Raw genomic sequence first — 26344 nt, forward strand, 5'->3', positions numbered from 1 at the left:
TGGCCAGCAAATACATTTTTTGGTTTCAAGGTTTTGAAAATTGAGGTGTGCATTAGATTCGATGGCACATTAGACTCAAGTAAATGTGGTATGTTCTGAAACATGTATGTTACTTTAAGAGTTCCTGAAAGTAAGAGCTGTTTGACAGTGGAATTTGCTGCCAAGGAGTGTGGTAGAGTCTCCTTCTTTGGAGGTCTTTAAGCAGAGGCTTGACAACCATATGTCAGGAGTGCCCTGATGGTGTTTCCTGCTTGGCAGGGGGTTGGACTTGATGGCTCTTGTGGTCTCTTCCAACTCTATGATTCTATGATTCTAAGAGAAGACAGCAAAAACATTTTGGGGCACCTTAAAGATTTACAGACTGGCTGTATGATTAAGAAGTAAGCCCCATTAAGGCTAATGGGGTTTCTTCTCAGGTATAGATTGCAGCCTCATTGTGGCATAAGTGTTATGAGAGGAAGTGAGCACTAAAAGAGGAAAGAACAGGGTTATAAACTAGGATAAATGCATAATTTTAATCGATAAAATTAATATTTAATGTAGTTAAAAATTCCTAATAACTCATCATGAGCAAGTTTTCTTTGAACCATAGATCCTTAAATTATTCCAGCTCATGTATTCCAGGCAGAAACAAGTCCTGCAGGGTGCAAAGCTGACAGCAATAACATTTGCAAGTAAGAAATGTTAATAGCACTTCAGATTGGATTAGGGTACTGAAGGAAAAGCAGTATTTGTGGACAAGAACTGACAATGTCAAGTGCACAATAATAGGATAGAAATTTTATCTCTTGATGCAGAAAGGGATAACTATTGTCAGCACAGTGCATGTTGTACAAGTGTAATAGTCACTGGGAAGAAAGAAAAATATTTTTTGTTTGTGTGCCAGGGCAAGTTATGCTTAGTTTAATATCAGAGATTCACAGCGGCATCCTAATGACATTTACTTGGACTAGGACTTTTTTTTTAAAGCTAATGCTGCTGTAGCTCCAGCAGCTTCAGCAGAGCACTGGTTTAAACACAGACAGGGTGATTTACTGGTTGTACTGTAGAGTAATAGGCTTTTGAAGCAGTATTCCTAGGATCCCAAGTGCCGACATGACATGAGTTTTAAGCCATTCTTGGTGACAAAGAGGTGACACTAGACTGGTGAAGCAATATGATAACATAGTGAATGATAATTTCCCACTACTCTCTTTCTGCTTATAAAGAGCCAGAAGTAGAGAACAGCAGATGGACTTCATTTTGTCTGCCTTGAACAAGCCTTTTCAGATGAGATCTTTCCCAGTTTGCATCTGTATTAGAATTGTATTTAAATAGGTTTTTTATTGTTGTTTGATGCCCTGGGTTTCTTTGGTAGGAAGGGTAAGATATAAAAAAAATCATGCATGATAGCATCTCCTTCCACATCACATTGCATCCACCATCAAAGGTAAATAGGTCATCATAGAGATTCAACGATACCAGCATTCTGCAGTGATAGCCTGTTTGGGGAAGAATTGTGGTGTTGGGTGTTTGCTTGAATCAGGCTTCCTCAACCTCGACCCTCCAGATGTTTTGAGACTACAGTTCCCATCATCCCTGACCACTGGTCCTGCTAGCTAGGGATCATGGGAGTTGTAGGCCAAAAACATCTGGAGGGCCGAGGTTGAGGAAGCCTGACTTGAATCTTAAAAGAATGGTCTTTTACAATCTGATAGGGTTATTTATTTTCTCTCTGTGGTTTAGGAAAAGCTTGAGTGTCCCCTCAGAAAACAGCGGGATGTCTGTTTCTTTACACAGCCGTTAAGTCTAACTTCTAAAGATTTATGAAAAGTTAGCCACTAGTGAGGAGCCTCACCAGTCTTGAAAGGATGGAAATACCAACTTTTTTCAAGAGCAAAAATCCCTTCCCCCTTGAGTCCAGTCTGAAGGCCAGAGTTGACAGACACAGCTTGCCATCTCGCAAGGCAATGCTGTCTGCAATGAGGGCAAAAATGCCTTTCATGTACCAGAGAGATGTTTGTCACGCTGAAGAGCACTATGCAGAATACCGGAAACAATGCCTCCAGAATGCAGCCAAGAACCTATATTTTTCTAAAGAAGCTGTTTACCACAGAGGGGCAATGCTTCAGTCCTTTAAGGACTATGACCCCAGGGGATTGTATGATTTTTCCAGTGTCATTCAGAGAAAAGAAAGTGAAAATGTTGTTGTTAAGAAGCAAAGGCGACCAAGTAGGCTCAAACCTTTGAAGAAATTAGAGTCCCTGGAAATGAAGCCAGACACGCCTCCTCCCAAGGAAACTACTGCTGATGTTCCTGTCTGCATGGAAGAGCTTATCTGGAAAGCCAAGGTGGAAAGCACACTTTCAGAGCCAAGTCTCCTGGTACCTATTCCACCTCCCCCCCCTCCTCCTTCTTGTGAACCTCCTTACACACTGGCGTTCCTGACAGAACCTCATGAGATGTTAGGAGACTTGACAATCAAGAGGTCAAAAGCAAGACCCCAGGGCACCGCAGTCCATGAGCCAGATCATGGGGACCTGAGGTGGGAAGGAACAATGTTGACAAAGTTAAACAAGGCTACAGCTCAATTCATTGTGAATAATCAGCCCACCTGGGGAGGCTGGGTTCAGGGTAAGCCACCGGGTTTCAAGAAGCAAAAATATAACTGGGAAAGCATCAGGTACGTGCTTCCTGATGAAAGTGATGTGGAACTACTGGATCAGATCCAGGCTGAGGATACAGTAGTGAAAGGTCAGATTCCAATTCAAATAGATGAAGAGAAGAAACCAGAGACACCTCTCTCTGCTTATTATTACAGGTAAGGCAAATAAGTACCTGTTTTACTGGAGCATCAAGGTGTGTTACATTTAGATGCTAATCTCATTATTTGGAAACATGCCTCATGGGATTGTGATCTTAGGTTTAGCCCTATACACATTTTTGCAATAAAAGCTGCTCTTTCCCCTCACTTTCCAATCCTCATTTGAAGGATGATGGGACAAAATATGGGTTTCTGTGGCACCCCGGTGAGGGCCATTCTATGGGTAATTAGCTAAGTAAAAATACACAATGTATGATAAAAACAGTTACAAAACAGCCTAAAAATTAACAGATGAGTTTTTAAAAATGCAAAATGGACACATATGGCAGAAGCTGGTCAGAACAAAAATGCCTTCAATTGCTACTAGATATTGCAAGTATTTGTTGCCCTGCTCTGAGTTACTATGGAGCAGCTTTCTGAGATCTTTGGAGCTTGAAGGAGACTTCATTATCCTGTATCAGTTTTTTCAAAGGGAACACAGAATCAGTTATTTGAGCACAGTCTGTTTTGTTCAAAACCACCATGGTGCTCTCAGAAACCTACTTAGCATCCACCAAGGCGTCATAATGTTTTTATGCATTTTTTAATTGATGGTTGCCTTCTTGGTTGGGGAAGGTGCCTGTTTTTGGGGAGTGGGCATTGCTTGCTTGTTTTACTGTGTTTTTTGTGGGAGGGTATTTTAGTTGAGGGGAGTGTGTTGCTTGTTTTGGGTGGAGACACTGAACGTTACTAGTTTTTCTTCTGTGAAATTGGTGTTTTGTGGTACCACAACACTTTCTCAGAATTCCAAAAAGGCTGGGGAACCCCTGCATTAAAAGGATGACCTGGATAGAAAAAAAAAAAACAAATAAAGGGCCAGGATAACACTAGAAAACTATTGTATATATTCGTACCCTACCTTTTTCCCTGACAGGGGCTCAAGGCGGCTTACAGATAAAATAAGACCAGCCAAAAACATAGAAACAATTAAACATTAATAGAATTACAACTATCTATTTATCAATAAATACAGCACAGCATCAGCCCTTTCATTAAAAGCAACCAGTTCCCAAAAGCCTGTTGGATTAAGAATGTGTTCACCTGCTGGCCTCAGGTTCTCCTTTTAATAAACAAAGGTAGAGTAAAGTAGGTCACAATTCAGTAAACTCTGTCCTATTTGCAAAAGATCTTATGGGAATTATACTCTCAAGGAAGAAGAGTGTCAGATAAAAGGGGCAGTAATTTCTAAATGAAGCATTTACTACATTTGCTGTGCTGTAACCCTCCCTGGGGGAAAATAAGAACTGTAGTATTATCAACAATGCTGCGGGTGTTGGCTGAGGTTCCTGAGATCATGTGTGTAAAATGCTTTAAGCAACTTGGCAACAGCAGTTATTTTTGTATATATTGGGTCTATACAACTTGTGGCTCCCCAAGCCAAATGAGCCTGTATTGAGTGGTGTTTCTGCAGACCCTGGCAGACAGCAAAGGCATGTGATTCACTGAGGCTGGGGCTTCAGGGATGCTAACCAAGCAACCAAACAGAAAAATAATTGTTTGGTTTTTAGGGCAAGTGCCAAAAAAGCAAGAGGCTAGTCTGTTTCTCCACCATCACTCTAGATTCCCCCCCCTTTTTTAAGATTGATTCTTTGCAGCTTTTACATATACTTGGCACTGGGCACGTTGGGGGGCAGAACTCTGTTTTCTGTCAGGTCACACTGAATTCTGTCCCCAAACTTGCCTGAGACCAGTGCTTTTTTTCTTTAAAAAATGTTTAGGGGTACTCTCATTTTCCTACTCGTATTGAAATACTGCCCCTCAGTGAGGCCAAACTTAGATTCACAAAATGTTGAGCGGTATGCTTACCCCTGCGGCCCCCCAGAAAAAAAGCACTGCTTGAGACTGCTAGCCTCTATGGCAGCGTGGTCCCCCTCTGGGCTTTGCCCAAGGGCCCTTCCCAGGTACCCAAATTCTTTACTTCAAGAATTGACAACCCTACCTGGTAGGCTTCCATATGTGTGTGATGACCTGCGTTCTTGTTCTGAGTGAATTGCAAATTGTACAGTGCTCTCAGCTGGAAGTATGCTTCTCATTTTGCAGGGGGCCATCTTTCCACATGAGAGGGCATGTTGTGGAAGATTCAGTTGATATAAACAAAACTGCGGATGATATAGCAAAGAAGGATCTCAGACATCTGGCACGTACTAAACTTCGAGAACGGCTGAGCGCCCGGGTTGGAAAGTACTCATACACTACCCAGAATGTGTTTGAACAAGAGCTCTATTTTGGTAGGTAGAACTATAATTCCTTTTGCTTAGCATTGTATAGATATGAACGATCCAAGCATTATTTGGATCCAAGATTACTTGTACAAAGATCAACTGCATTGGATCAACTGTGGGATTCATACAATCACAGCTCAATACATTTTTGGTGATGCTTGGTAGCCTGTGCATATCCTGTCATTTTTCTGCCATCCCATCCTAAGTTGCTCCCGGTCACATTTTAAAATGTTATATGTAGCTGAGTCCAGGAAAATTAGGAGAGAACTATTTGTATGCACTTATTTTGTGCGTTCTAATGGTCAGGGGTCCCTTTAAAAAGAGAAGGGACACGGGTGGTGCTGTGGGTTAAACCACAGAGCCTAGGACTTGCTGATCAGAAGGTCAGTTTGAATCCCCACGACAGGGTGAGCTCCCGTTGCTCGGTCCCTGCTCCTGCCAACCTAGCAGTTCGAAAGCATGTCAAAGTGCAAGTAGATAAATAGGTACCAGTCCAGTGGGAAGGAAAACGGCTTGCTCTGGTTCGCCAGGAGCGGCTTGGTCATGCTAGCCACATGACCCGGAAGCTGTACGCCGGCTCCCTCGGCCAATAAAGCGACATGAGTGCCGCAACCCCAGAGTCGGTCACGACTGGACCTAATGGTCAGGGGTCCCTTTACCTTTACCTGTTTTGTGCGTTATTTCAGTTTTATTCTCATCTACCTTTAAAGACCTCAGCAACCTTGGGAAGGCTGAATTATAATAATCAGACTATGGCCTCCCAGTAAGCTTTGTGTCTGTGCTGTGATTTGAACTCCCCAGGACTCCCCCAAGTCTATTCTAGAGGTACAATGTGATGCATTCCAAATGTTGTGGACTACTTTTCCCATCACCTTGCCAACAAAGGTCCCTATAGTTAAAGCCATGGTTTTCCCAGTAGTGATGTATGGAAGTGAGAGCTGGACCATAAAGAAGGCTGATCGCTGAAGAATTGATGCTTTTGAATTATGGTGCTGGAGGAGACTCTTGAGAGTCCCATGGACTGCAAGAAGATCAAACGTATCCATTCTTAAGGAAATCAGCCCTGAGTGCTCACTAGAAGGACAGATCGTGAAGCTGAAGCTCCAATACTTTGGCCACCACCTCATGAGAAGAGAAGACTCCCTGGAAAAGATCCTGATGTTGGGAAAGATGGAGGGCACAAGGAGAAGGGGACGACAGAGGACGAGATGGTTGGACAGTGTTCTTGAAGCTACCAGCATGGGTTTGATCAAACTGCGGGAGGCAGTGGAAGACAAGAGTGCCTGGCGTGCTTTGGTCCATGGGGTAACGAAGAGTCAGACACGACTAAACAACTAAACAACAACAACTTTTGCCATGAGGTCCAGCCAGCATAGCCAGTGGTCAAGGATGATGGGAGTTGCAGTCCTCAACATCTGGAGGGCATGACATTGACTATTCTTACTGGAACCCCTACACCACACTGCCTTTCATATGCCACCATAAAGTTCTGGGCAACAGGAACGGGATCATCCCTGTCTAGTTGTGGTTTCTTTTGTCTTCTCTGTGTATTTAGGGTCAGCCAAAATTGTCCATCAAAAGACCAAGAAGGATCTTATTGTAATGGATAATCATTATGAATATTATAAACAGCTCCAGCAATGCTACCCAAGACCTCCAGAGATCTGGAGCTTCATGCCACCCAAAAAGACAGGTAAGAGGTGATTACATACTTGTTCCATCCCATGGGTCCAAGTACAGACTGGGACAAAGAATTGACTGATCACCGAAGGATCCAGCTGTAGGGATTCCAAAGAAAGAGGCACAAGAATATCAGAGTGATCACTTCTAGGGCTTTAGGATAAGAGACATGTCAAGAGACTTACAGCAATGCAGGATTCCTTGTCATGGCTCTCCACTCTGTCTTAGGGTAACTAGGAAGGAAAGCAGCATGGGGGGGGGGAGGCAGACATACAGATGGAGAGAAGAGGAAGGGAGGTGGAGCAGAGCAGGTGGACCCTGGTAGCCACAGAGGAAGTCACCAATGGTGTGTGAAAGGCAATGAAAAGCCAACTTTTTGAGTTTCTGGTCTATGGTCTCTCCTGACTTTGGAGGTACACCTCTGCCTATTCAGTGTATTCTGAGATGGATCACTGCCCCTGCTCTCTACACAGGGATGAAGTGATGGACATGAGGCAGAAGTTGAAAATGCAGGTGAGCTGTGCACAGGTGAGCTGCAAGCAAGCTGCCAGCCAGCTCTGTAGAGCCTCCTTTTATTGACACAAAAATGTAAACCAGGCAGATACATTTTGGGCTGTGACCTTTACACATCTTCCGATCCCGAGATCGTGGGGTGGTACAAAGTTATTTTGGCACCTGTTTCCAGTGTGTCACTTTCCCCTTGCACAGTGTATGATGAAGGAGACAAAAGGTCTCAGAGACAAAGGTTACAGACAGGGCACTGCAGACTACTGAGACCGCAAAAGGCTAGACAGAGGTATGATGTTCAGACAGCTGTGGCTTGTCTGTGAGGGGGAGTGTGCCCTGCACCTCAAGGTCACGCATGCAGGCAGACTGGCTGCCTGCAAGTGGGGAGTGTGCTCCCTCCAAACCCCACTCCCCACCCCGTGATCATCCCTACACAGGGAGGGCCATGTTAATCTTTATACTGCGTTCTTCTACCTTTCAATGGGAAGCTCCCCTCCCCTCAGTTATGGCAGAGGTGGGCCTTGGGGTCTCAAATTTCAACGCGCCCTGTGTGATGGCAAAATTCGGCATTCCCCACCCTTCACCTTCCACAGCCTCCTGTGGTGCCCCTGAGGCTCCTTGCCCAGTTTAACCAAACTGGCCACACTCCCCTAAATCCGCCTCTGGTTGTGATCCTGTCTCCTCTGCAGGAACAGGACTTTTGGCGAGCTCTAGTTCCTTCTGCTTTACTTTCTCTAGACTAAATAGGATTGAAAGAGAGCCTGGCTGTTTTTTTTAAAAAAACCTTAATTGATTTCACAAAGCGAATTTTATTTTCCTAATAATAAAAATCCTGAATTGATTGGTCTGGTTTGACTTACCTGAATTAATTTATTGTTGGGCCATCAGCCACACCACTGCCATCTTTCTCAATTATTTTATAAGCTAGTGCTGCAAATCTCCACATGTGAGGTGGTAGTATTTTCAAGGTTGAAATAGTCTCAATGTTTAACCCTGTTCTAGTTTTTCTTTCTGTGTCTGATCATGTCATTGTTGGCAAGGGTTAGTATGGATTGCTACTAACCAATTTCCACTGAAACGCTGCTGGATCAGTTCATAGGGTGCAGAAGGGAGCCATCCATTGGGCAGCGCTTCCCTCTGTCATTGAACACTTCACCAAAGGGAGTGAAACCGAATCCCTTGAACCAGCTAAGAGAGAGAGAAGATATTTGTACGGAGAGACTGATCTGGATGAGTCTGAGGAAATCTGTATCCGTAAGACTATGCTGGAACAGTGGAAGGCTGCTTGGAAATATGGTGAGCATTTTATCGCCCATAGGGCATTGAAATAACGACTGTTTTCCTATGGATTATCATTGCTATGGCCAATAGTGGTTAGAAGACATAACTAACTTGTTTCGTTAGATCAGCTGATAAAAGCTTGCAAACTCACATATTTGCAATGGATATCCACACCTATGGGTTTTATTGTGACATTTTTCCTTCCTCTTTTTTGTAAATATTTTTTATTAATTTTCAATTAATAATATTCTAATTGGTAACAAATCAGATCAAATCTTGCTACATCATAATACGAACATTAAAGCCAGTAGTTATACATTCCAAAGTAAAAAATTTCAAGGGGACTTCTCATCTTCTGGATGTCTGGAGAAGATCTCTTTCAGTTATTCCTGCATTCATCTCACTTGTTTCCCCCCAGTTTAATAAGTCCTATCTTAACCCATTGTTTTATCTTCACAGTCCTAATGTATGACTCTTTATCATGTCCAACAAATCCATTTTTCTATTAACATGCAGGAGGCAGTTTATTCTGTGTTGTTTTCCTTCAATTGATTTTCAGCATAGTCCTCTCAGTGACCCTATCTTTCATTTCACCATTTTATCTTTCAGGCTCTGGGCTCTCTCCCAACTCTCTCAGCACATGCCAACTCTCCTTCTTTTGATAGGATTTATGGCGCAGCAATCTTTGAGTTTTTAATGAGTTAGTATTCCAAATATGAGTCTCCCATGGTGTTCCAAATTAGTGTTCCAAGTTAGTGTTCCAAATGTGAATCTTCCATCAAAAAGCAATGCCATGGGGTATATTTCAATAATTGTTTGGTGATTGTTTAGTTTAGCTCCTCTAAGATCCAAGTTTGCTCACCCGGGCCTTAGGGAAGCCAGCCAAAATCAAAGATTCACCCTCACTTTCACATTATACCATATATTAAAAAGAAAACTCCATGCAAGCAAATGCAGGTATTTTAGGTGACCTATTCCCCCAATTATGATCTGTTGAATGTCCTCAGCTCCCCCTAGGAGGAGGCAGTTTCTTTTTATCCTGTGCCACAGCCGCCGTGTGACATTTTTCTTCTCAATGCTCAGGTCCACGATGGCATTCAGCAACTATAGAAGGATTAATCAGAGACTTGGCAGATGTGCACATTCAGAATCGGGTCAATGCTATACTCACCTGCGCAACTGCTGTGCTTGAGCGGCCCCACAAAGTCCACAATGCAAGTGATGAGTCAGGTATAAGCAGCTTCTACTGGAAACTGTTGTAACTTTTGTTGTGGTTTTTTGTGGTATAGCAGGCTGGTAAGGTGGCACAACTGTTTAGGACTGGAATACAGACTATCATGGATCCAAGTACCTCTGGTTTATAGACAAAACAGCTAGGGTGTCATCCTACCCAAATTAGGGGGATTCTTAATTTAACACAGTGAGACTAGACTTACTTTCCAGTAATGATGTATATGATTGCACTATTAGGATTGTACAGTTGAAACCAAGTAATCACACTGCTCCAAATATTTGGACCATATTGTCTGAATGACTAGGTGCCAACGTTGTAGGGTGAAAAGCACTGTCTTTTACTTTGGGTTCTTGGCCAAATCATAGAATTTGTTTTTCCCCATGTTCCTCAGCAGTTATGCCTTCTTCTGTCAGAATGGGAAGGCTTTTTTTGGAATGAATACTTGAGAACCTTGCTGAAATCATCAGAGGACAGGGTCTTGAGAGTGCCATGCAGTGGTACCTCGGGTTAAGAACTTAATTTGTTCTGGAGGTCCGTTCTTAACCTGAAACTGTTCTTAACCTGAAGCACCACTTTAGCTAATGGGGTCTCCTGCCACCACCGCGCCACTGCACGATTTCTGTTCTCATCCTGCAGCAAAGTTCTTAACCCGAGGTACCATTTCTGTTTTTGTTTTGTTTTTAACAATACATTTTTATTGATTTTCATTAAACATACATTCATTATACAAATAAATCTCACATATATCTTTGGCTCTGCCGAGCTTCAGACTTCCCTCCACCCCTTCGGTAAGTATCGTACATTTTCTTACATCACGTATTCTGTTTGTTTATCTGGTTGACCATATGCTGTTAGAGTTAGTCTAACCCTGCCAGTGTCTTTAAGGTTTTACAATTGTCTCTTTTATACACCAAATATTTACTCCAACTTTCATAAAATTTCTGTTCATCCTGGTCTCGTATTTTCCCTGATAATCCGGCCAATTCTGCGTAATTCATCATTTTAACCTGCCATTCCATAATAGTAGGTATTACATCTGTTTTCCAATTCTGGGCCAACATATTGCACTGTTTTGAATGTGACCATTCCTTTTTCCTCTTCCCCCACTCCACCCACTCCACTTGTGCGAACTTTGGAAGCTAAGGATTAGTCAAAGAATGAACGAACAGTGTGAAAGACAGAAAGTCCAAAGGGCAAAAGTTCCAGCTATTTCTGGTTAACTACTATCAGCATGATTTTATGATCCATCTTTACCAGGAAGAGTATCAGACAATATATACCAATCCAGCCATTTAGATTCCTGGATTTTTAGTACAGTGGTACCTCGGGTTACATACGCTTCAGGTTACAGAACTATGTTGGCCGAGGTACTATTTCTGGGTTAGCAGAGTCTGTAACCTGAAGCGTCTGTTACCCGAGGTACCACTGTACTGTTTTCACAGTGAGCATATTTATAAAATGAGTGCTTAATGACCATCAATAAAAGAAACATCTTATTTTTAAAAGCTGGCATAGTTCCTGCATAGGAAGGCAAAAATGTTTACAGTGGTACCTCAGGTTAAGTACTTAATTCGTTCCAGAGGTCCGTACTTAACCTGAAACTGTTCTTAACCTGAAGCACCACTTTAGCTAATGGGGCCTCCCGCTGCTGTCGCACCGCCGGAGCATGATTTCTGTTCTCATCCTGAAGCAAAGTTCTTAACCTGAAGCACTATTTCTGGGTTAGCGGAGTCTGTAACCTGAAGTGTATGTAACCTGAAGCGTATGTAACCTGAGGTACCACTGTATATGCAAATGTTCTGCTCTTTGTTTCAGTAATAGGGATAGAAACTGGTGGCAAGAATTTAGAAGTTGAAGATATACCAAAGAAAATACAGCCTTTGCTTAGAAATACATTGTTTGATAAGGCTGCTCATGTGAGAATGGCTGCTGCGGTGGGCTTCTACGCCATGGGGGAGTGGAATCCAGTGGCACGGTCCATCATGAAGGATGCTCTGATAAATGGTTAGCAAAATAACTTTCCTCTTCCTTCCATATAGGAACTGTTTTGTGGATATCAAGCATCTCCAAAGCCAATGAATACATTTTATCTGACAAAGAATATTCAAAAAGAAGCCAGACTAGGGCCTGACTCCACCTATAGTTAGATTGTAAATCTACATGCATGTGCCTGGGGACTCAATGGGGCTTACTTCTGAGTAAACACGTATAAGATTGCACTGTCAGTCACAGCTAAAGCTGCAATCCAAAGCCCTGATCTGCCAGGCTAGAAGGGGTTTGGTTGAGGCAGAAGTGGCCCTCTGCACAGCCCAGACTGGCTCTGCTGGCCTTTGATGGGGCCACTGTGGAGTGTCTCAGTACACCTTCTTCTTCTTTGGCGATCACTCGTAGCCGAATAAGATTGTCTTCCATATACACGGTTTTAAAAGTGAGTCCGTAAGTGGCTGTGGAGGCCAATTCTGGACCCACACATCCTTCCACAGTGGGGACACTGGTTTTTGAGTGGGAGTTGGTCACGGTGTGGATTTGCCAAATGTGTCCTGAGTTCAAGCGTCTTCAAAACCCATGACACCTTTGGTAAAAGCTGTTCTTCACTTAGAGCACTCACCGGCCAGTGTTTCCCAGTTGTCGGTGTTTATACTACATTTTTTAAAAAAAGATTTGCTTTGAGAGAGTCTTTGAACCTCTTTTGTTGACCACCAGCATTGTGCTTACCATTTATAAGTTTGGAATAGTGTAGTTGCTTTGGAAGAGGATAATCAGGCTCAGTACACCAGCCCCACAGTGGTTCCTGGCAGAATGCCCCTCCTCCTAAAATGGCCTTTTCAAAGGTGGGAATAGGTGTGGAGCTGGACTAGCAAAGGATCCAGTATGCAGTGAGCTGGCCTTGCTGTCATATGTGATGGCAGTAGGCCCAATCCAGTCTTCTTTGCTGTGCCACCCTGGGAACTGTAGCAGCAAAAGGGGCATTCACCCCTCCCCCACTACTTTCCTTCCTGGCTAGCATAAATTAGAATCATAGAATCGTAGAATTGCAAGGGACCACAAGAATCACCTAGTCCACTCTCCTCTGCAGTGCAGGAAAATTTTGCTCAACATGGGGCTCAAACCCACAACCCTGGGATGAAGAGTCTCATGCTCTACCAACTGAGCTATCCCAGAGTTGCTGGGCTGCGGATTCTGCAGTGGCTATGGCACTGCATTAAGCCCTGCTGCTCTCCCTGACCCACTGAGAATAACAGTATTTATTAATCATAGTTAGCTAGATGTTTTAAGATCAAAAGAGGATATGCGACAAAATGTCATCTTCATGCTGCCTCAGTGTAACTTTTTCAACAGTCGTGCTGTGCTTACCAATCACTTTCTTAGACTGCAAACACTCTAATAATTAAAAGTGGTGTGTGTATTAAACTAAAAGTTTTATGTGTTCTTCCATCTGATCCGGGATGGCTAACCTGTGACCCTTCAGATCTTATTGGACTCCAAATCCCACTGGCTCTAGTCAGCATGACCAGCCCCTAGGGATGATGGGAGCTGTAGTTCAGCAGGATCTGGAATGTTCCAGGCTTCCCGCTACTGCATTAGACCAAGCTGGAATGAGATTCTTTTTTATAGAGCGTCATATTATATACTAGTAATTCTTTTGCTATTAGGTAATAATACAGACAGTTGGACTGCAGCTCAAGCCCTGGCAATGGAAGGCAATGTAAGTTTCCATGTAGTGAAAAGGATCCTGACTCAAATTTTTGAGCAGCAGGATGATGCCACAGAAGACCAGGCTTGTCTTTTATTATCTCGACTCAGCCGACAAACAGTAAGTATCAAGGCTCAGGTGAAAGAACAAGCTGGAAACACATAACCATTGTGGCCTGCTGATATTTATTTGACTCAGGCTTGCCCACCACTGTTGAATACAGACACTGGACACTCTTTGTAGCACAAGGCATGCATGTTGCAGAAAAGACAGGCATGAGACTTGTTGTTCTACTTTGGTGGGCTTGGGCCCAAGGGGCAGGTTCAGCTTCCTTGCACAGAATCCCACAGGGAACGTTCACATCAAAAATTATTTTGCTTTCTGTCTGTGAATAAGTGACCAGGCCAGTTGCTATACTCAACAGATTGTCCATGGGGATTAATGATAATCTTGTGAACAATGACATTATTTCTCCCTGGATTCCAAGTAGATTAGTCAGATGACTGGTTATTTGCAGTATTCCAGTCCAGATTATCACAATGCCATGGACAATGGCTTCACATTGTGTTTTCTTTTTAAAGGGTGTGTGTGTGTGGTTAAAATCTGAATGGGAAATTCCTAATTTAACATTAGTATATATGTATATTTTAAAAAATGGTTCCAGCAGGACATCTGTTTGTTATATACTATCACAAACAGGGATAGCTCACCCCTTTTCCCTGAGTGGTGAAGTTATAGCAGCAGTCTCTTTCCTTGTAATGAAAGAAAGCACAGGAACTGATGGTGTATTTGTAATTATCTGGATATTAAGATCAACCTCCGAGGCCTTGCTCTGAGTTCCCCACATCAGCTGAAGAAAGGTAGATGATGATCAGAGACAGTGGCTTTCAGTTGTGGCCTCCTTCTCCAGAGAGGTTTGCTGGTGCCATATTTGTTTTATACTCAGTGCCAGGTGATAACATGTTAATTTGCCCAGGCCTTAAGGATGTATGTGTTTTACAATGCTGAAATTGTTGTCTGCTTTGTTGATACAGCTTAGTATTTGTTACTATGGTTTAGTATTTGTTTCATAACAAGCCGCACTAAGAGTTTCAGCTGTAGAGTTAATCAGGTCAATTAGTACCAGTTCCTCAAAGCAAACAGCATGCTTTGAAGTTATCACACATTGTTATCTCGCAGTCAGCTCCCAAAATGGTCATCTGTGGTCCTAACTCCTCTCCTTAAAATATTGGCAAGCCTCTGTCCCTCTTCTATACTTCAGTGCTTTTTGGCTTTCCACTGATTGGCTTAATCTTCCAGGGCTTGGTTCATTGCTTACTGGCATCCGAATTGAACAGCTACCAATGGAAGCATCGGGTTTTGGCCTGTAAAACATTTTCACGTATTCCTGGGAGCGTCAGCCAAGTAAGTTATGCCTCATGAACCTAACATACTATAACATCCATAAGAGAATATTGGTAGAGCAATTTTCATGACCAAAGCACTAGCAGATTCAAATATTCCTTCTGACGTGATTCAAGCTTACTAGAGATTCCATTGTTTGGCAGTTCAGAGTGAGGGAAAAACATGTTTCAGTCATCTCTTCATTTGTGGCATGCACCAACATACACATAGTAATTAAGGGGGGGGGGGAATTGTTGCAGTGGTGATGCCACCGTTAAGCATAAAAAAATTAAATCTGATTCATTTAAAATTGCTCCTAAATGGCACTGGTAGTGAAACAATGTGTAAAGACTGAGATGTGAATATATAGACAGAAAATTCTTTGGTTTGAATCCTAAACTAAATTAGCTGAAGGAAGCTCATGGAAGGAAAGTTTCCTGTTGCCTCCTCGCTACCCAGCCCTGTGTGTTCCCTGAAAAGCCTCACCAGGGACTCAGGAGGCCTCCCAAACAGCAGAGGCTTGGGCTCAGGTGTATCCTGGGGATAAAAGGAGAAGGGAGGGAATCACAAAACTTTCCTTCTGTGGATTTTATTAAGTTATTTTATGATCTAAGTCTGATTTTGGAAGATCCCCTTGTCCACCAGCAGCCCACTGCATCCCAACCCACATTGCTTAGGAGGCCACTGGCCCTCCAGAGTAGGCTTTTTGGAGGGTTCCGGTGTCTTCAGAGAGACAGAGGGAATGGGAAGCTTTCCTTTTATGAGCTTCTTAAATTAACTTACCTTGGAATCTAAGCCTGCATTATGTAGGACCACAGCTCTGTATATTAGCACAGGGTTTGGGGTGCACAGGTTAAGGTTTCTACTGCTGGCAGAAATCCTAGGCTTGCCAAAAAATATCCATTCCTTCCCAAAGGGCTACCCAGCGATGAAGGGGCCAGCTTCCTTGATTCCTAGACTTTTCCAGGTGTCCAGGCTTTCTACATCGCTCCCCGCAGAGATGCAGACATCAGAAACAGTTGTACTCTTTTAAAATGATGCCCTGTGAAGCAAGGTTGTGCTGCAGCAGTTCTTCTCCTACAGCGCTGCTTTCAGAGAGCAGCATTGGGAAACTATGGACCAGCCTCCTGCCAGTTGTGTTATGGGGAGATTTGGGGCTCTGTTTCTGTTACATCTGAATCAGGAGAGGGTGTGGCTGTTTCAAACCAATGCCTGGACACTCTTATACTACTGTTTTACTGGTTTTATGTTGCATTCTGTTTCAATGACATTGCTTGTTGTCTTTATGTTATACACTGCTTAGCATTTTTAAAAATATTAAGCTGTATATAAATGCTTTTTAATGATCATCTTTGTCTTCTTCAGTGTCAATTTATCTGTTGCCTAAAGTTACTCTTAGTTCTTCTATGTAGGACCTAAAAAACAAAATTGTCCAGCTCATGTGGACAGATTGGAAGTTTGATGTACGCCAGGCAGCTGCCAAGGCTTTGGGGCATTTGGAGCTTGGGAAAGAAGTCCATGATCAACTCAGGTGAGAGCCGTGCAACGTGGTAAGACATCTCAATCACTAGCAAAACTTTTCCTCTGCAAGATTCTGAAATGCAGATAGACAGTGCATTGGAAACAGAGGGCCTCAATAATGTCTGATGGCATTTGAAATGAGACGCATAGAGATCCATATGCATGTTAGAAACATCATCTTCACTGATGGGCAGAGCAATCCTATAATCACATTTGTGCCCGGTGCCACAGATATCCTGATGAGAGTTTTCAGCCAACGTACTGGGGGTAGTTCCTTCAGGGTAAGTATCATTCTATTGACATAGCTCCATCTCTGCCAGCAGAGCATCATATATACTGCTTCCTAAGGCCACTTAGCTGGCCTAAGTCATTTACAGGATTTGCACCCTTAGTATGCTCTTAGGTACTGACAAAATAGGATAAAGTTAATAACAATTGTTGTTATGCTTTTAAATGCACAAAACTAAAGCTTGATTGATCTTCTGCTCCATAATGTGAACTGGTCTGATTGTCTGAAGGCAATGCACAGGGGCAACATGAGAGGCAAAATCCAGAATCAGTCCAAGGTCAAGACACTGGGGCCTGGACTCAAATCAGGCAACTGGTGCAATTACACTGGTGCGTTTACTTTGGAACCTAGAGCGCAGCTGCAAGCCATCAAAGCTGCCTAAAGTGTTTGTCTGTTAATGAGGAGCATCTTACTCACAAGTAGCCATTTTCTCTTGAGGAGGGCAGCAGTCTGACTGAGCCTGCACCCGTGGGCACCTGCACTCCCCCAGACTCAGCGGCTGATCAGCCTCTGCCTCTGATTCTGTGCAGGGGCCTCCTGTGTCCTAAGGAGTTGGTTGGAGGGCTGTGACCAATGAAAGGTTTGGCTCTGTCTGACTGTTAATTGACACAACCTGCTGCTCCATTTGCCTTGGGGAGCTCCAGGTCCTCCTCCGAAGAGGATTTCTCCAGCGTGGAAGTGGCAGTGGTGCCCTCCAGGTGTTGGTGGGATACAGCTCCCATCATCCCTAACCATTGGCCATGCTGTCTGGTCCTGATGGGCCCAACAACATTTGGACAGCACCACAATGATTATTACCCTTGCAGTTCTTTATGCTAAACCAGGCATAGGCAAACTCGGCCCTCCAGATGTTTTTGGGACTACAATTCCCATCATCCCTGACCACTGGTCCTGTTAGCTAGAGATCATGGGAGTTGTAGTCCCAAACATCTGAAGGGCCGAGTTTGCCTATGCCTGTGCTAAACACATCTAGCTCATGAACACAGGAGTTTTTGCTGCTGCTGATTCTATTAACACTTGTTATAATTAATGGCCCTTCACTTCAAATGAAGTCTTTACGCCCAGGACTTAATAACTGAGTTCAACCATTGTTCATTAAGAACACACTTGTGCCCTCAGGGAGAAGCTAAAAAGAGGAGATGTCCGGATGAGGGTGGAAGCTCTTTCATTGATTGGGTGGCTGAAATTCATGACGGCCAGGCTGCTCCCTGGCTTCCTAAAGTGTTTCACTGACGACTTTGTAGCAGTTCGAAAAGAAGCCTGCTGGGCAGCTGGAGAACTTCAGATTAAAGAAGAGATGGTGAGTGTTCAAAATGTAGGGCCAGTGCACCCATGAGGCAAGGTGAGGTGACTGCCTCAGGTGGCGGGATCTGCAGGGACAGCAGATTCAGCCTCTAAACAATGCATCACCTTCTGATGCTGCTGCAGTGGCAGAGACAGCTGGGGTGCTGTTCCTTGAAGGCCAGATCTGCTGCCTCCTTGGCAGCACCCCCTCCATGCCTCCTTTGCATCAGCCTCTTGGTGAATAGGAGGCACTGCTGGTCTTCTCCCACCCTTTGTTCCCAAAGTGGTCATTTATTTCACGCTGATTCCTGATGTAGATCTTCACCCACCCCTTCTTCCCTGGGGGAATGCTATTTTGTGGTTTGCCTCAGGTGCCAAATGTTCTTGGGCCAGTCCCAGCAAAATGACTGGCAATAGCCGTATATGCGGAGATAAATATAAACTCCTTTCTTGAATGCAGCCTGGGTGGCTTCTTCAGAGACTATTCTTCAGACCAGGGCTGGAACAATATATCTTCCTCACTGATTATTTGGGGAGAACCAACCTTCTATATGCATAGTAGATGTGGTATAAATGCAGGCGCGCATCTGGATGTATAACGCAACATCTACATTGTGATTCTTTTTCAGGCTGGGTTCTGCCTGGATGCATGATGTGGAGAAAATGGGTAAAGAGAAATTATTCTCCCTCTGCTATAATACTAGAACCTGGGTCCCTCCAAAAAAATCTGAATTAATGGGAGATTCAGGACAGACAAGATCCTTCTTCATGCAACACATAGTCAAACTATGAAATCACCCCCCCTTAGATGGTGGCCGACAACTTGGATGCTTTTCCAAGAGGATTAGGGAAATTCATGGAGAATAAGGCTATCAGTAGCTGCTAGCCATGATACATGTGTCAGAGGCAGTGTGCCTCTGTATGCCAGTTGCAGGGAATTGCAAACGGGGAGAGTGCTGTTGTATTCAGGTAATGCTTGCAAGATTCTCACAGGCATCTGGTTGACCACTGTGAGTACAGGAAGCTGGACTAGATGGGCCTTTGGTTTGATTCAACCGGACTGTTCTTATTCCTTTTGATGTAGACTTCATTACATGCAATTTGAGCTGGATCAGGGACGTGGGTGGTGCTGTGGGTTAAACCACAGAGCCTAGGACTTGCCGATCAGAAGGTCGGCGGTTTGAATCCCTGCGATGGGGTGAGCTCCTGTCGCTCGGTCCCAGCTCCTGCCAACCTAGCAGTTCGAAAGCACGTCAAAGTGCGAGTAGATAAATAGGTACTGTTCCGGCAGGAAGGTAAATGGCGTTTCCGTGCGCTGCTCTGGTTCGCCAGAAGCGGCTTAGTCATGCTGGCCACATGACCCGGAAGCTGTACGCAGGCTCCCTTGGCCAATAAAGCAAGATGAGCGCCGCAACTCCAGAGTCGGCCACAACTGGACCTAATGGTCAGGGGTCCTAGGGCCAAGATCTATATTAAAGTCCCTTGTCCAGAGACAGAGAACCTGTGGCCCTCCAGATGTTGTTAGACTCCAACACCTGTCGATCCCAATCAGCATGGCTAATGATCAGAGGTGATGGAAATTGTACTCCAAGAGCATATGGAGGGCCACAGGCTCCGTATCCCAGCTCAATCCCGTTTCATCCCAGGGAAACATTTCTGCTACATCTACAAAGTATTGTTTGGTAGAGCCAATGAATCCAGCTGAAGTTGCTTGGGGGCTTTGATCTGGTTTGTGGACTTTCTGTTAGCTGTTTCTGAAAGTCCACCTTGCCATAGACTGTATTTTCTGTGTTTAAAAATAATAAAATGATATAAGCTGTGTTTATTATTTATTCATTCCCATACTTTATTTTAAAAAAATATTATAGGCACAGTTTGCCAAGTCCTTCTAAGCACCATTGAAAGTTAAAGGAATGTGATGATGAATAATAATAATGATTATAATTTGTACATCGCCCATCCGACTGGGTTGTCGTGGCCTCCAGCAGACAAAAAAACAATAAAACATTAAATATTAAAAACTTCCCATAAATATTCCCTATTAAATATTAAAAACTTCACCTTCTGATGGGGTGAATGAAAGCAGAAATGTGCTATTGTGTTTCTCTCCTTCATTATTATGAGGCTTGGACAGGAAAAGAAAATACTGCACATAATGGAAAGATGGCTTTTTCAAGACAATGGAATTGAATGAGCTACCTGTCTGCCCTGCAAAAATGTTACAATACACAACTGATGGGCAATGTTTGGCTTGTTGGGTTCCACATCGTGCCTACCTGCTGCCTTTATATTACAGTCTGGAATTCCCTATTGGGCCAGTCTTGTAATTTATTTGGTGTGAACCATCCCGTTTAAAACAATATGCAAACTAGGTTCTGTCAACTAATACCTTTTTTCTTGTTGCTGTTCTTAGGTGCTCAGGTGTCTTTTTAAGATAATGCAGACTGACCCTCTCTGGAAAATCAAGACTCTAGCTATCAAAGGTATTGTACAGGCTAGGATCCTATCATTTCCTTCTCATGTGCAGAACCAACCTGTAAAAAGTATGGGGATGTTCAAGTTCCACTAAAAATGCTGATCATCATTTGTGGATGTTTTAATCATCAGGACTGAAGCAGCCCCAAGACTAGTGATAATCCTACGTTAGCATTTACATAGCATATTTAAAGCATTTAGCACTTTATATTGTCTCATATTGTTTCCAGAGAAGTAGCTGTCTCTGCTGCAACAAGAACAGGAAAGAGTTCTGTGGACTTTTATGGACTATCACATTATTATGGTATCAGCTTCCACGAACTAAAATCCAGTTTGTCACCAGTTATCTTTGTAACAGCCCTGTAGGATAAGTGAATATCTTAATCACTCATGCTACAGGCATATGTCTGATGTTGAGAGCAAAGCCTCTTGCCTAAGCCTCATGAGAGAACTGCTAAGTGATTTCAACCAGAGACTTCTTGGTACACTCTCTTGGGGCCAAGCTGGATATGCCATTAATTGCAACCTTGCATTGAATATGTACACTTTAAAAACTGCAAATTAAAGCTGCAAGGGAAGGGATATGATGATCAGAATCACGACAAGTCATGGTTGGCTTTCCTCCCCTGTTGTGATCCTGAGGGAAATCCCTCCTCTGAAGCCAGTATTTGCACTGGGAGGAAATGCCTCCTGCTAGTATCAATTGGGGATTTCTTCTCAACGCAAATAGTGCAGCAACAGGGAACCTTGGACTCAGCAGCCAAATGTGGCTTGCCAAGCCTCTCTGTCTAATCTTTGGGACTCTCCCCACAGCATAACCTCTCCCAAACACACTGTCTCTTCCCAGGCCAGTCCCCACACTGGTCTTCCTTCCCACTCCCCTTGAATGTTTTCACTTGGCTGTAAAGTGTTCTTGACCTCTGATAGTGACTCTTGATTGAGAAGAGTATCTGTAGAAAATAGTGTACTATATAAAGGTGCCATTTACATTCATTTATCTACCCACTTTTGCCTCTGTCCTGCCCCCTGGAAGATTGCTATTAAAAAAGGCTTCCCACCTCTGAAATAACACATTCAGGCAAAGGATTTTCCTCAGAACTGCAGCAAAGGAGGAAAGGTTTAATTATCAGCCCCAGAGGCAGCTGCTGTTTGCGTGCAAAAATAACTAGCCGTATTTAACATCCTATCTGATACTGCAACAGCTAGCATACTTATTTAGTGAGCAGATACAATGAACTTTTTACATGCCTCAAAAGTGTTTTCCTGCTGCTGCTGAAATTTCACATTAAAAGAGTCAGCATTAGAGTCAGCATCCTGCTTTCTAATTAAACACCTTGCCAAAAATGGTATGTCCAGGAGCACAATCCTGGACTGTCATCGAGTTAATAAGTCAACAGTGGCTTGATTTCCAAAAAAAGATGAGTAAGATCAGCAATAATACCTGCATCTACAAAAGATGATTTGGGTATAATCTGTTTTGTGCTGCAAGGAAGGTTGCAGCACAAAAGAGATTCCCACAATAAGGCAATTCCTACCTTCCACTTTAGGGAGAAGGGTAACATTTAGTTTCAGAGTGTAGGATGTAGAACTTTAGGTGATGGTGGCACTTGGATCATTGCCTCATCTTCCTGGCATAAATGTTGAAATGAACACTCTTTTATTTTCTGTCAGCTCTGGGTCAGATAGGAGAGGCAAGTCCTTACCTGAAAGAACTTCTCCTCTGGGCCCTTCATTATGAAGAAGATCCTGGGGTGCGAAGGGAAGCCTGTCGTAGTCTCATCACTCTCAAGATGAAGGATGAAACAGTTCGAGCTACTTTGCTGGAGAGAATGATTATGGAGCCAAATGAGATGGTCAAAGAGTAAGTCCCTTGTTTCCTAAATGGAGAAAAACGTATGCATTTAGAAAACCACTTCCTTCTCCTGGGTTCTTCTTGGCAGATGTGCAATACCTTTACAGTGGTACCTCAGGTTACACACGCTTCAGGTTACATACTCCGCTAACCCAGAAATAGTGCTTCAGGTTAAGAACTTTGCTTCAGGACGAGAACAGAAATCGTGTTCTGGCGGTGCAGCAGCAGCAGGAGGCCCCATTAGATAAAGTTGTGCTTCAGGTTAAGAACAGTTTCAGGTTAAGTACGGACCTCCGGAACGAATTAAGTACTTAACCCAAAGTACCACTGTACTTCTTCAGGATAATGCTCCTGTGGAACACATTTACAGCTTCTGGGAATGAACTTTGAGCTTGGGGGAGGGGGGAAAGAAAGCTGAAGTCCTGAAACTAAGTTCTGTTTCTCACTGGGCACTCCCACCACCACCCATCTGGTGAGCGTAAGGCCAGCGGGTTATGTGTATAGATCTCCTCCATTTAAGAGTGGCCCCTGAGTGAGCCAGGATTTCCCCCCTACATGGAGGAACTACACTTATAAGTTGGTCCCCTTCTCTCACACTCCAAACATGTAGCTAGGGGGTCAGGGCCTGTATGATCTGGCAACCCCATCATGAGTTAATGGTTTCTTTCCTTACAGGTATTCCAATGAGCACCTCTCAAACACTAGAGTGGCTTCAGAATTAGCAGTCCAGAATAAGCTCTAGCTGTTCTTAAGTAACACAAACAGAAAAAGCTTTGAGGGCATATTTGGCAGGGTACCTTGATCATAAACACCCCATGACTATCTAACTTTGTATCAGATGTACCCCCAACCCACTTGTGCAGATTTTGAGGGCATGTGGAAGGCTTCAGGGAGGAGTGTGATGTGAAGTTCTGCTCCAGAGGTCTGTTTCACTTGTGCACAGACAGCACTGGATACAACTCATATTCTAGACTATTCAAAAGTATGCAACCAGCCAGAATTGCTAGCTACATCTGTTTTTTCAGTAGTTTATCATTTTTACCACCTACCCCAATAACCTTCTCCCATGAACTGCTGCACAGGCCAAGCAGATCACAGGGTGGTACAGAAGAATGCGGTGTAAGGTTACAATTGGTGGCCTTTGCCAGCATGTCTGGACCAAGTCCCACGCCAGGTCTGTGGTACCAATACCCATCTCTTCCCCAACCTGCCTCATACTCATGGCAAAGACAGATTTTAGTGTCTCTTACACCCACCTCCCCCTTGTATTGCATCACAAGGATTTCAGAGGTTGCAGCAAACATATGGAGATAAGTGGAAGCATGAACCAGCTTCAGATAAGCCCAAAGGACCCATAGGGGAGGCCTTCTCTAGCTATACACTGGTACCTCGGTCTACGAACAGTCCTGTTAACGAACACTTCGGACAACGAACTCTGCAAAACCAGAAGTAGGCGTTCCGGTTAGCGGACTTTGCCCCGGAAGCCGAACACTGGCGGCGGGAGGCCTCATTAGGGAAAGTGCGCACCTCGGTTTAAGAACGCTTTGGTCTAAGAATGGACCTCCGGAACAGATTGTTTGCAACCTGAGCACTGTACACTGCTGCAGGGGCTGAAGGATCTACTTACACTGTTGCAGATATCTCACAGAATAAGGTGCTAGCTGTATGCACATAGTAAATACAGACTGAGAAAAGGTACTGTATTGTATTTATTATATTTTATTATGTTTTTGTATCGGATCAGATTATTGTAAGGTCTGTGTTCTTTGGTGTATCATTTATTGCTGTAAACTGCTTTATGAATAGTAGTATAGAAAGGCAGCATACAAATTAAAAGTAAAATGAAAATAGAAGATGGCTAGTGTACTGATTTGACAGAACTCCTTCCTCTGGCAGGCTTTCATCTGAGATCTCTGAAGCATGTAAATAACACACCGTCCATTGTTTCCAATTTAGGGAAGTGAGCCGTGCTGTGAAGATTTTCAATTTTGAACAGGAAGAGGAACACGAAACGATTCAGATGATCAAGAATAAGGTGGGAGAAAACTCCAATTAGCAGAAAGAACTAGGTTCTTTTTTTGTAGGAGTAAAGAATTCAGAAATATATTATGAATACTCCCCCTGTCCAAGGATGTTCAATTATAGCTGATTGGGGGGGGGGCTGCTCCCCTCCCCCTAAAATCAGACTTTTTGCAGTAAGCAATGGAGGAAGTCTAAACTTGAGAGAGAGCACTTGTGAGATGCCACTTGCTTTGACACATCCTCTTATCTCCCTAAACACAGATCATAATGAACATTAATTAAAATAGCTGCAGGACAAGTGCAGCAGGACAAATGCTCAATAAATAGGTCATCTGGAAGTGCCCTTACTTCCACATAAAATCTTCATGTTCATTCTGGAGGTGGCATGGTTCTGTGAAAACTGGACCACAAGGCTTCTTGCTCTTAAATCAAGCAGCTTATAGAGCAATTAGCTGTAATGCCCCTTTTTGTCCCTCTACCCTTCTAGGAGGGCTAGTGTGTTAGTTTCAGCTCTAGTCTTACATCCTGGAGGTTAAGGAAACTAGGAATCTTACTGAAGAGTTAAGCTCTGGCTTGTTAGGGCACACAGGGCTCTGGGCAGTCTTAATGCAACTGTCTAGGCTCTCTGAAGCCCAGTCATACCATTACTAATTTTTCATATCACAACTGGCTCCTACCAGCCCCTGAAAAAGAAGTGGAGGCAATGTATGTCAATATATAAACCAGAAGGAATTGTGGAAAGCAGACACAGACATCAGTTATGAAAGGGAAAAACATTTAGCAGTCCTACTCTCCAAATACAGATCTGCCCCACTCTGTCTCTGTTTAGGTAAGAGCGTATTGTTTCGATCTGGTAAACTAGAATTAAGTTCTGCTGAATGGAGCACCTAGTGACAAGTGATCTACCCTTCTACAAGGGCTGGTGCATTAGTTTCACCTTTAGTCTTACATCCCCAAGACTACAGAATTTTAATCTTTGGGCTACTGATAGTTGTATTTTTGGTTTTAGTACATTGGATTTGGTTTGTTTCCATTGTGCACCACCAGGACAAGTTTTTACATGACAAGTGGCACGTAATTTTAATAAAAATAACTATTTCTGACGCAGGTTGCCACATTAAGCCAAAAAGACTTGGTAATTGAGAAAGTGCTCAAAATTAAGGAGATAACAAAGAACACGTGGCAGGAAGCCCACCGCATCTATCGAGAGAAGGGAGACGTCTTTGCGTACAGTTCAATAAGGGACATCTTCCTTGATGTTGTTCAAGATATTTTCACTGGTAAATCAGGGTGGTGGGGAAAGCAGTTTGGTCGAATGCTCATTTGCTTTTGCGTTTTTATTTTTTTATTTTTTCATAAAGGGTGCTTGGCACAAACTTTAAAGTAGAGGTGGAGAACTGGATCTGGCTGGCAGGCTGATTCCAGTACTGGTTCACCATCCAGAGAACACTCTTGGGAGGGGCAGACCACACAGCTGTCAAGTCATGTGACATGTGATGTAAGGCAATTCCACTTCAAAGGAAGGATCAGGAGCATTCTCATTTTAGTTCCAAGGCATGGTTACAAAGATTCCTCCCAAAGGTGAGGCTTGTATTCTGCAATGCATTTAAATTCAGGTCTGGATGCAAACCTCATTTTTGGAAAGAATTTACTAAATTGTACATTTTTTTTGTTCCTAGGGCTTTATGATGAAGGATGGGTAATAACAACATTTCACAGAAAGTCAAGTGTAGCTGCAGGAGTAGGTCCTATAGATATGAAGTTGTCCACATAAGTGTATGAGAAATTGAAATTTGTCCATTTTGCTAAGGCTGCTTTGATCAGCTTTTTTAAAAATCCAGTGTTGATGTACTCATTGTGCTAAAACACTGCTTTTAATTGACAGCTTAGCTTCTATGTGTCATGTTGAAATGCTTATCTACACCAAAACAAAAAAGCATTCACTATCCTTGGTAGGTTTTGTTTTGCTTTACAGAAATAAGTGTCCCATATTCAAGGTTTCTACATATTTTACAGGTTTAGGATCCTGCACCTGTAAAATATGTAGAATTAGCTTCA

At 43.3% G+C, this 26344-nt stretch overlaps 1 protein-coding gene across 1 annotated transcript in view; it reads left to right on the forward strand.

The window, feature by feature from the left end:
• HEATR4 (HEAT repeat containing 4) overlaps window positions 1–26344 on the forward strand; it is a 35027-nt gene that overhangs the window by 527 nt on the left and 8156 nt on the right. Inside the window, exons 2-15 of the mRNA XM_083746503.1 lie at window positions 1726–2800; window positions 4883–5070; window positions 6620–6757; window positions 8344–8547; window positions 9616–9762; window positions 11582–11770; window positions 13420–13580; window positions 14760–14864; window positions 16256–16374; window positions 17773–17953; window positions 20351–20420; window positions 22084–22273; window positions 24221–24299; window positions 25395–25566. Of these exons, the coding sequence (XP_083602629.1) occupies window positions 1851–2800; window positions 4883–5070; window positions 6620–6757; window positions 8344–8547; window positions 9616–9762; window positions 11582–11770; window positions 13420–13580; window positions 14760–14864; window positions 16256–16374; window positions 17773–17953; window positions 20351–20420; window positions 22084–22273; window positions 24221–24299; window positions 25395–25566 (2893 nt within the window). The 5' untranslated portion in view covers window positions 1726–1850. The remainder of the gene's footprint in view (window positions 1–1725; window positions 2801–4882; window positions 5071–6619; window positions 6758–8343; window positions 8548–9615; window positions 9763–11581; window positions 11771–13419; window positions 13581–14759; window positions 14865–16255; window positions 16375–17772; window positions 17954–20350; window positions 20421–22083; window positions 22274–24220; window positions 24300–25394; window positions 25567–26344) is intronic.

The sequence above is a fragment of the Podarcis gaigeae genome, assembly GCF_964106915.1.
Source record: "Podarcis gaigeae genome assembly, chromosome: 1".
NCBI classification, from domain to species: domain Eukaryota; kingdom Metazoa; phylum Chordata; class Lepidosauria; order Squamata; family Lacertidae; genus Podarcis; species Podarcis gaigeae.